At 51.8% G+C, this 10,000-nt stretch overlaps 1 protein-coding gene across 1 annotated transcript in view; it reads right to left on the bottom strand.

The window, feature by feature from the left end:
* HLCS (holocarboxylase synthetase) overlaps positions 1 to 10,000 on the bottom strand; it is a 186,073-nt gene that overhangs the window by 7,838 nt on the left and 168,235 nt on the right. Inside the window, exons 8-9 of the mRNA XM_066598979.1 lie at positions 8,481 to 8,548; positions 3,233 to 3,393 (exon numbers count right to left, since the gene is read on the bottom strand). Of these exons, the coding sequence (XP_066455076.1) occupies positions 3,233 to 3,393; positions 8,481 to 8,548 (229 nt within the window). The remainder of the gene's footprint in view (positions 1 to 3,232; positions 3,394 to 8,480; positions 8,549 to 10,000) is intronic.

The following is a 10,000-nucleotide window of genomic DNA, read 5'->3' as shown; positions in this document are numbered from 1 at the left end:
AAAGCCCAGCGCCAGTTGTAAAGTCCTGGCTTACTTCTATTGGGAAGGTGGAACACAACGGCGCTTTCTCTGCTCTTCCTGCGAGTCTGTAGGACTGTAGCGTTCTTCAAAGCCCGTCCATCTGCTTGCATTTAGCGGCGGGGCTGCTAGCGTTTCATAGGGAGCTCCCTACGGGGCGAGACGCTGATATCTGCCCCATAAGGCTTAGAGAGATTTAAAGGGAAGAATGTTTGAGGTTTGGGAACAGCAGCGGGAGGCAGCGAGCGCCGCGCCGGATTACAGCACCAAGGCGGAAAGGTAAATGGATTGAGAAGGGAGCGATGCTGGAGAAGTCAGCCATGACTCGCCGAGACGTCAACCTGCTGTCTGCCTTAAGTCCTCGGCTGATAAATGGACGCAAGGCATGAAGATCTGATCCAGCGAAGGGTGGCAGCTGGAAGGAGAGACGTGAACTATATAAAAAGACGCAGTGTGAATGTGCGGAAGTCATTGGTTTTAGGGAAGATGGGAAACATATGCCGCTGCTAAAAGAAAGCCCCCGAAGAAAAAGCGTGGAAGGTTTACAGCTAGCAGTTATTGGGCCGCGGCGCGGGCAGCAGAATGAGCTACGAGGTGATGAAGCCGACTGACTCCTTCAATAAATGCGATTAACCTCGTGTTTGTAAAATACCGCCAGGTACGCCGCTGCGACAACTCGCCGCGTTGTGCATTTAGTGCATTCTCGTAGGAAAGCTGCTTTTAGAAAAGTCTAAAGAGGTTCTCCGCTCCGGACCGGCCATGACAGAAGGCTTATCAGTGATCAGCTCTGATCTGCTTGGTAACAAGTGTTCAGTTTCTCTGCAGCACCCCCACAGGGGAAATAAAGCATTACACATGGGCTGTCCATATAATGCATGCCAGGTCCTCCAGAGAGGGGTGATCCTTGTAGACGCTATTTAGTCTATTTACTAAGAATACCCAAGAGAGTGTTTAACCCCTTCCTCCCCAGGGTGTACGTTATACTCCTGGCTGGGAAGGGGTTCCCGCAAATAAATGTAAACTTATGTCCTATGGATGGAACAGGTTCAGAATCTGAGCCCCCACCATCCACAGCAGGAGGCGGCAGTGACTGACAACCGTCCTCCTGCTGCAACAGTGGGGATCAGTGAGAACACCGAACCCCGCTGTTAACCTCTTACATGCTGCGATCAGTGTTGGTGCCTGTGTATGGAGCAGGCTCAGTGGTGAGCCCATTCTATATATGGTGGGTGTTGGCCATCTCTGACAGCTGACACCCACCCACAACAGCCACATTTGGAGATAACTCTGATTGCAGCTGTCAGCCCATTAAATATCCTGATCCACAGTTGAGAGTTCCAAACCCCCCACAATGAGATTGTAGGGAGCCGTCCGGCTGTCATTGCCCATGGCGTGTGTCTTGTTAGACTGCTCGTCAGAATATAATATAATGCAGTAACATGGTATTGCATTATATTGTAAGAGCGATCAAACAATCACAAGATCACAAGAGGACTAAATATATTTTAAAAGTTGTTCCTAATAAAAAAAAATTAAAAAAAAATCTGCCCATCCCCCCTTTTGCAGCCATTACATCAAAAAAAGATTTTAATAAAAAATATCTGTATCACTGTGCCTGCAAAAGCCCAGATTATTAAAATATTACATTATGCATCCCATACAGGGAAAGCAGTCAGAACACAAATATACGCAATGATGGAACCGCGCTTTTTTGGTCACCCTGCATCCAAGAAAAAAACGAATAATTGCACTTGTTTATCATTTTATAACCAGAAGCCCAGAGGCTATACCAGAGCCAGAGGCTATAATCAGGAGCCCAGAGGCTATAACTAGGAGCCCAGAGGCTATAACTAGGAGCCCAAAGGCTATAACCAGGAGCCCAGGAGTTATAACCAGGAGCCCAGGAGTTATAACCAGGAGCCCAGGGGTTATAACCAGGAGCCCAGGGGTTATAACCAGGAGCCCAGGGGTTATAACCAGGAGCCCAGGGGTTATAACCAGGAGCCCAGGGGTTATAACCAGGAGCCCAGAGGCTATAACCAGGAGCCCAGAGGCTATAATCAGGAGCCATGGGGTTATAACTAGGAGCCCAGAGGCTATAACTAGGAGCCCAGAGGCTATAACCAGGAGCCCAGAGGCTGTAACCTGGAGCCCAGAGGCTGTAACCTGGAGCCCAGAGGCTGTAACCTGGAGCCCAGAGGCTATAACCAGGAGCCCAGAGGCTATAACCAGGAGCCCAGAGGCTATAACCAGGAGCCCAGAGGCTATAACCAGGAGCCATGAGGTTATAACCAGGAGCCCAGAGGCTATGACCAGGAGCCCAGAGGCTATGACCAGGAGCCCAGAGGCTATGACCAGGAGCCCAGAGGCTATGACCAGGAGCCCAGAGGCTATGACCAGGAGCCCAGAGGCTATAACTAGGAGCCCAGAGGCTATAACCAGGAGCCCAGAGGCTATAACTAGGAGCCCAGAGGCTATAATCAGGAGCCCAGAGGCTATAATCAGGAGCCCAGAGGCTATAATCAGGAGCCCAGAGGCTATAGTCAGGAGCCCAGAGGCTATAACGAGGAGCCCAGAGGCTATAACGTGGAGCCCAGAGGCTATAACGAGGAGCCCAGAGGCTATAATCAGGAGCCCAGGGGTTATAACCAGGAACCCAAGAGTTATAACCAGTAGCCCAGGGGTTATAACCAGGAGCCCAGGGGTTATAACCTGGAGCCCAGAGGCTATAACCTGGAGCCCAGAGGCTATAACCTGGAGCCCAGAGGCTATAACCTGGAGCCCAGAGGCTATAACCTGGAGCCCAGAGGCTATAACCTGGAGCCCAGAGGCTATAACCAGAAACCCAGAGGCTATACCCAGGAGCCCAGAGGCTATACCCAGGAGCCCAGAGGCTATAACCAGGAGCCCAGAGGCTATACCCAGGAGCCCAGAGGCTATACCCAGGAGCCCAGAGGCTATAAGCTGGAGCCCAGAGGCTATAAGCTGGAGCCCAGAGGTTATACCCAGGAGCCCAGAGGCTATACCCAGGAGCCTAGAGGCTATACCCAGGAGCCCAGAGGTGATAACAAGGAGCCCAGAGGCTATAAGCTGGAGCCCAGAGGCTATACCCAGGAGCCCAGAGGCTATACCCAGGAGCCCAGAGGCTATACCCTGGCCTCATGCTGGGAGGTTAACAGGTCCATTTACTTGCGACATATAAAACAATAGATACCTCATATCCAGGCAGCGTCCTCACAGCCTCCACAACAGCCATGGACATCAGGTGCTGCACAAAGGCGATCCTCTGCCCCAGCGGAGATGACAGAGGAATGGAGACCAGCAATGTCATTAAGGCACATCCTTTGGGGCTGAGCCAGATGTTTCCACCCCGACCTGCACACAAGCATCGAACCCCATCACATATAAGTCATGACATTTCAATATTGACATATTCAGTAATTGGCGAAATCTAAAGGCCCTTTTACACGCGACGATTATCGCTCTGGTTGTTCCGGCTCCCGCAGGGTTCTGACTGATAATCGTCCCATGAAACAGCATGCAGAGACTGGATGACCAGACGGTAGTCGGCATGCTTAGAGTCCTGAACGACCATCGCTCGGTGTAAACAGCAGATGTTCAGTACTGACCGACCACTGCTTACCGGGAATGTAGGCGGGCAGGGGGAGAGCAGGGAGACAACTCTCCTCCAGCCACCCCTCCTCCCTACGGCCGCGCTGTCAGCGATCCAGCGGTACCCGCTCCTGTGTAACCGCACTGCAGCGAGGATACATGGGGATGAGTGTCCAGCATCGTTTGCATCACACAGCTCATCCCATGTAAAAGGGCCTTAAAGCCTCGTTTACACGCAACGATTATCGCTCAAAAGCCATCGTTTGAGCGGTAATCGTTACAGGTGTAAATGCTCCCATCTTTCACTCTTCGGCTGAACATGATTTTTAGGTGAGCATAAAATCTATCGTTCATCCGGAGAGCTGATAGTAGGGACCGCATGCTGTGTTCTGATTACATTGTATTTAGCTTGCAGCCCCCGCGGCAGAACAAAGGAACTGTATGCAGAGAACAGACCACCTGCTGTTCTCTGCATACAACTCAGGAGGATCATTACATGCAAATGAAGGTAATAAGCTGCTAATAGGCATTAGTGCCTATTAGCAGCTTATGCAAAATGATTGCTCAAACTGTCACTCTCTCCATCTTGAGGTACGGATTTTTCCGGGTGATACCTGCAGCTCTCCATTGGAGGTCAATTCGGTGGATTTTTCTGTGACAATAAGAAAGAAAAATGCTATATGCCTGCCTGGATACTAGGTGCTGACATGCTCACCCTAGGGTGTCATGTCTGGCACCAGGTGAGTTAATATAAGTTACCAACTACCTTTTGGAAAAGTGTTTGGCGCCCTCCCTGACTTACTCTCTCCATCTTTTGAATGTAAATGGGCCTTAAGTTTTCCATTATAAATGCTCAATAAATTGTTATTTACATTTAAAGGGCCAGTGCCACGATAAGTTGTATCCCACTGAAAAGGACAATGGAGCATTGTTAGAAGTCTCCTGTCTGTAGGCGGCTACCGAACGCCAAACAGGATTACCGCAATCGCTTGGAGCGATCCTGATGCCTCCCCCACAACGCTCCACCTTGGCGCAGCAAACAATCTCTCAGTGTTACCTTGGTGTGTTTTACCCCAATGTCAGGGATGGGTTCAGTTTGTTTAACCCCGTCCACTAATACTTGTAACATATAAATATCAGCTGTGATTGCACTGCAGTATATACCCATGCAGGGCCACCTCTTCAGGAAGAGTGGAGAGCGCTGCATTTTTGTTGTTGGCCACACCTCTTTTCACAGACCACACCCCTTTCTTACATGCTATATGCCCTACGTGCAGCCAGAACCCCCGGGAGCAAGGGCAATACGATCAGGGGAGTGGTTGGGGATTTTCCATTCTACTGCAACCTCCACCTCTCTAGTGCCCCCTGCAGGGTAATAATATGCTCTCTGTGCCCTCACAAAGTAATAATGCCACTTAGTATTCCACAGTTATAGTCGCCCTTTGTGCCACCTACAAGGTAATAATGCCCCCTATGTGTCCCCATTAGGTAATAGTGCTTCCCATGTGACCCCAATGGGCAAAAGTGCCCACTTTGTGCCCCTATGAGCAATATTGCTCCCTGTGTGCCCTACAGGTCCCTCTCTGACCACACTACCTTACTAATCCTTTTTGCATCTCCTTCCCTCCAGTCCGCAGAACATCAGAGGGAGGAGGCAGAAAGAGGAGGAGAATGAGTGAAGATGCCCAAGATGCCACACAGCCTGCGAAAGAAAGGAGGCTGTGGGTAAAGCAAGCAGTGCACTTCAGCACCCGAGGAACTTGCCAACTCTTCCAGGAGGCTATAAGGGGCATAGAAGCAGCAGTCGCACTGAGCGCCTCTACCACCAGTACTACAGATGGCACTTGGGGCCGGTTACAAACTGGCATTAATGCCCACGAGCTTCTCCTCTAAATGAATGCAATGATTTCAGGTGGAAACCTTCCCAGATGGGACGTGGAGTCCAGAGACCTTCTCTACTCAGGGGACAAGTCTGTATTCGGGAGGGCAGAGCATTGCTTCACTGGGAAGCAGTGATTCGTGAATCATTAGCTGCTCCAGGCTACGACCCAGGACACCATCCACAGACACCCGGGTCAAGTAACATCACTCATACGTCTCAAGACTCACAAGAGCTGAGGAGGGAAGAGAGGATGATATTAAATGATATATAATGTGCAGTCAATGCATATCCTTAAAGGGGCATCCATCCATAAGTCAGGAATGTCTCAGTTGTAGGGGCTCCTCTGAGAATGGGGGTCCCTGAGAGCATTCAGCAAGTCAGCCTAACATATGGCGGCTGCATACAGGGGTCTCCAGCGAGGGCTGTCCTGAGATGTCAGGAATACTCCAGGAGGAAGGAAGACCGCCTGGATTCTCACAAGAGCCGACAAGTCTCCTGGGTGCCCCGAGTCCTGACTAAATACCAGCCAGCCCTGCTTACTCCTGGGTGCCACCTGACGCCAGGGCAAGCGTGAGAACGTTACCTGCAGAGGCGCCCAGGAGGACTGCAAGCTGTAGGGAACGGGAGGATTTACAGTCTGCTTTAGGAGGTCTGGTGTGAGGACTGCATTAGTCCCGGGGTCTGTATTAGTATAGGGGTCTATATTAGTTTAGGGAGTTTGGTCTGGACTCTGTTAGTTTTGGGCATCAGGTCTGGGGTCTGTATTAGAGGGTCTGGTCAGGGGTCTGCATTAGAGGGTCTGGTCTGGGGTCTACATTAGAGGGTCTGGGGTCTGCATTAGAGGGTCTGGTCTGGGGTCTGCATTAGAGGGTCTGGTCTGGGGTCTACATTAGAGGGTCTGGTCTGGGGTCTGCATTAGAGGGTCTGCATTAGAGGGTCTGGTCAGGGGTCTGCATTAGAGGGTCTGGTCAGGGGTCTGCATTAGAGGGTCTGGTCAGGGGTCTGCATTAGAGGGTCTGGTCTGGGGTCTGCATTAGAGGGTCTGGTCTGGGGTCTGCATTAGAGGGTCTGGTCAGGGGTCTGCATTAGAGGGTCTGGTCTGGGGTCTGCATTAGAGGGTCTGGTCAGGGGTCTGCATTAGAGGGTCTGGTCTGGGGTCTGTATTAGAGGGTCTGGGGTCTGTATTAGAGGGTCTGGTCTGGGGTCTGTATTAGAGGGTCTGGTCTGGGGTCTGCATTAAAGGGTCTGGTCAGGGGTTTGCATTAGAGGGTCTGGTCAGGGGTTTGCATTAGAGGGTCTGGTCAGGGGTCTGCATTAGAGGGTCTGGTCAGGGGTCTGCATTAGAGGGTCTGGTCTGGGGTCTGCATTAGAGGGTCTGGTCTGGGGTCTGCATTAGAGGGTCTGGTCAGGGGTCTGCATTAGAGGGTCTGGTCAGGGGTCTGCATTAGAGGGTCTGGTCTGGGGTCTGCATTAGAGGGTCTGGTCAGGGGTCTGCATTAGAGGGTCTGGTCTGGGGTCTGCATTAGAGGGTCTGGTCTGGGGTCTGCATTAGAGGGTCTGGTCTGGGGTCTGCATTAGAGGGTCTGGTCTGGGGTCTGCATTAGAGGGTCTGGTCTGGGGTCTGCATTAGAGGGTCTGGTCTGGGGTCTGCATTAGAGGGTCTGCATTAGAGGGTCTGGTCTGGGGTCTGCATTAGAGGGTCTGGTCAGGGGTCTGTATTAGTATAGGTGGTTTGGGCTCTGTATTAGCTTTAGGGGTCTGGTCTGGGTCTTTATTAGTTTCGGGGCTCTGGCCTGGGGTCACTTGTCGCAGCTGTTAACCCTTTAAATACCGCTATCAGTTCTGACAGCAGCAGTTAAATGTCCTGACCAAGCCTTAACCATCCTGAACGGCCCCCCGAGATTGGACTGTGGGGGGCCGTCTGGGTATCTTGGCAGCCTGAGGACCTCTGAAGCCCCCGGGGCCGCCATGATTGTTTGCCCTGTGGGACTAATAATAAAAGGGGAGAAATAAGTAAATAAAATGATTACAAAAATGTGAAAAATTGAACGTTAAAAACCCCTTTTTTCTCAGTCGTCACATCTAAAAAATGGAAACAAATTTAGGAAATCGAAAAGTAGTTGTGACTTCATCCGTGAGGATCCAACGTACTGTGAACACCCCATCATCACCCCGCTATCAAAGAGGTGCAGGTCCCCCAAAATGGTGTCAGTACAAACTTCACAAAGCGCCGTCCACGGAGAGATGGAAAGTTCCGGGCCTCTCAGGGCGGCGGCAGGAAGGGATTAGAGTTTTTTGGGTATTGCTATATAAAAAGCGATACATGTGGCGCCGCGGCATGAAGACAGCGGGTCACTGCTGCACTAAAAAAACTTCCTCCAAAATGATATTTTCCATTTTGCCCAAATGTGTGAACCTCTTCCCAAACATTGTGAGGTACGTTAGATGGGGGCGGTGGAGAAGAGAACGAGCCCGCCGCGGCGGCGCCACCCGACAACTAACAGCGCTACGATCTTTGTAAGTGGGAATAACGAATCTGCAGAATGTGACCCGGGCACGGCGCATTGACCCCCGGACACCAAAGGGTTAATGAGTCAATACGCGTCCATCGTCAGTCAGTAACAAATATGGACAATACATGGACAGAGCCACTGCCAGCGCACGGCGGGGTCCGGTAGTCTGCAGATCGTGTCCGCCATCTTGGACCCGGAGGTACCATGACGCCCTCGCCCGTCCTGAGGGTCACTAGAAGCTTCCGGGGCCGGGGGCCACTCTGGGCCGTCATCAAATCAAAGACGTTCTGCTTAACATAGAATAAACGCGATCTTTTCTCACACCTCAAAGGGTTAACATGAGATAAAACAACACAAAATACACAAAAGGCAGAACTTCTCGCAGTCGTAAAGAGCGAATCCAATGAAATTAAAGAGCTCCGGCTCCCGGCTCCACGCTCCGAGGGCCCGCTGACCTTTGCCTTGAGTCTGCCGAGTGGCGATGGCGATTAACCCCACTTCCTTCGCTTCGTGAAACATCAGCCTGAAAGTGATGGGAAAACAAGCGGCAGTTATTACAGGAAGCAGCGGCAAATAAAAGGTAATTACGTGTGAAATGAGCCACCGGCAGCAGCAGAGGCCGTCCGTCACCAACGCTTCGTGCAGCAGAGCTGAGTTTGTCAGGTTCCTTGTGGTATCTAATGATAATGCATGGAGGCCAGGGGGGTCTAACCATCTCAGCTCTGCTACATCGCTGCAGTCACACTTCTCATTCAGCACTGCACGGTTAGGAGGATGAGGCTTACCTGCAGTCCCATGTAAAGGACATCATAAACATTCGCTCAGACCTTTGATTGCCTGATAATCAGCCGCCCCAATGTGCGCCAATTACCCCCCGTTACCCCTCCCACCCAAAATAAGATGGATACCTGCAAATGTGTATGGCTGGCCACGCCCATTTTACACAAAGCCACACCCTCTGTAATGCATAATAATGCCCTTCAGTGACCCCCACCCATCATTAGTGACCCCCTCAACAGACCCAGTATAAATAGTACTGCCGATAATACCCCAGTGGATATAGTAATGTCCATGGTGGCCCTAGAATGAACCGTGTCCCCCAAAGTCACCCTAGAAGTAATAGTGATTGCCAGTAACATCCCTCTAGCTTGGATACAAGATGTGATACAGGCAGGCATGGAGGCTCTAGTACCCTGTTGTACCGCCTCTAGCTTGGATACAAGATGTGATACAGGCAGGCATGGAGGCTCTAGTACCCTGTTGTACCGCCTCTAGCTTGGATACAAGATGTGATACAGGCAGGCATGTAGGCTCTAGTACCCTGTTGTACCACCTCTAGCTTGGATACAAGATGTGATACGGGTGGGCATGGAGGCTCTAGTACAGCGTTGGATCCTCTGGTCCCAACACCCCCTAACAGTCTGGTCAGACGCTCCTCTCTACTGGTGGTCTGTAGGGGGCGTCCTGAGCCCAGTCACCTTGTGTGCCCCCATCCACTGGTCCCAACACCCCCTAACAGTCTGGTCAGATGCTCCTCTCTACTGCTGGTCTGTAGGGGACGTCCTGAGCCCGGTCACCTTGTGTGCCCCCATCCACTGGTCCCAACACCCCCTAACAGTCTGGTCAGACGCTCCTCTCTACTGGTGGTCTGTAGGGCGTCCTGAGCCCGGTCACCTTGTGTGCCCCCATCCACTGGTCCCAACACCCCCTAACAGTCTGGTCAGACGCTCCTCTCTACTGGTGGTCTGTAGGGGGCGTCCAGAGCCCGGTCACCTTGTGTGCTCTCACACATCCACTGGTCCCAACACCTCCTAACAGTCTGGTCAGACACTCCTCTCTATTGGTGGTCTGTAGGGGGCGTCCTGAGCCCGGTCGCCTTGTGTGCCCCCATCCACTGGTCCCAACACCTCATAACAGTCTGGTCAGACGCTCCTCTCTACTGTGGTCTGTAGGGGGCGTCCTGAGCCCAGTCACC

The sequence above is a fragment of the Eleutherodactylus coqui genome, chromosome 4 (genome assembly GCF_035609145.1).
Source record: "Eleutherodactylus coqui strain aEleCoq1 chromosome 4, aEleCoq1.hap1, whole genome shotgun sequence".
Lineage (NCBI taxonomy): Eukaryota > Metazoa > Chordata > Amphibia > Anura > Eleutherodactylidae > Eleutherodactylus > Eleutherodactylus coqui.
The sequence above is the reverse complement of the archived record's forward strand: the minus strand, read 5'-3'. Positions and strand labels throughout refer to the sequence as shown.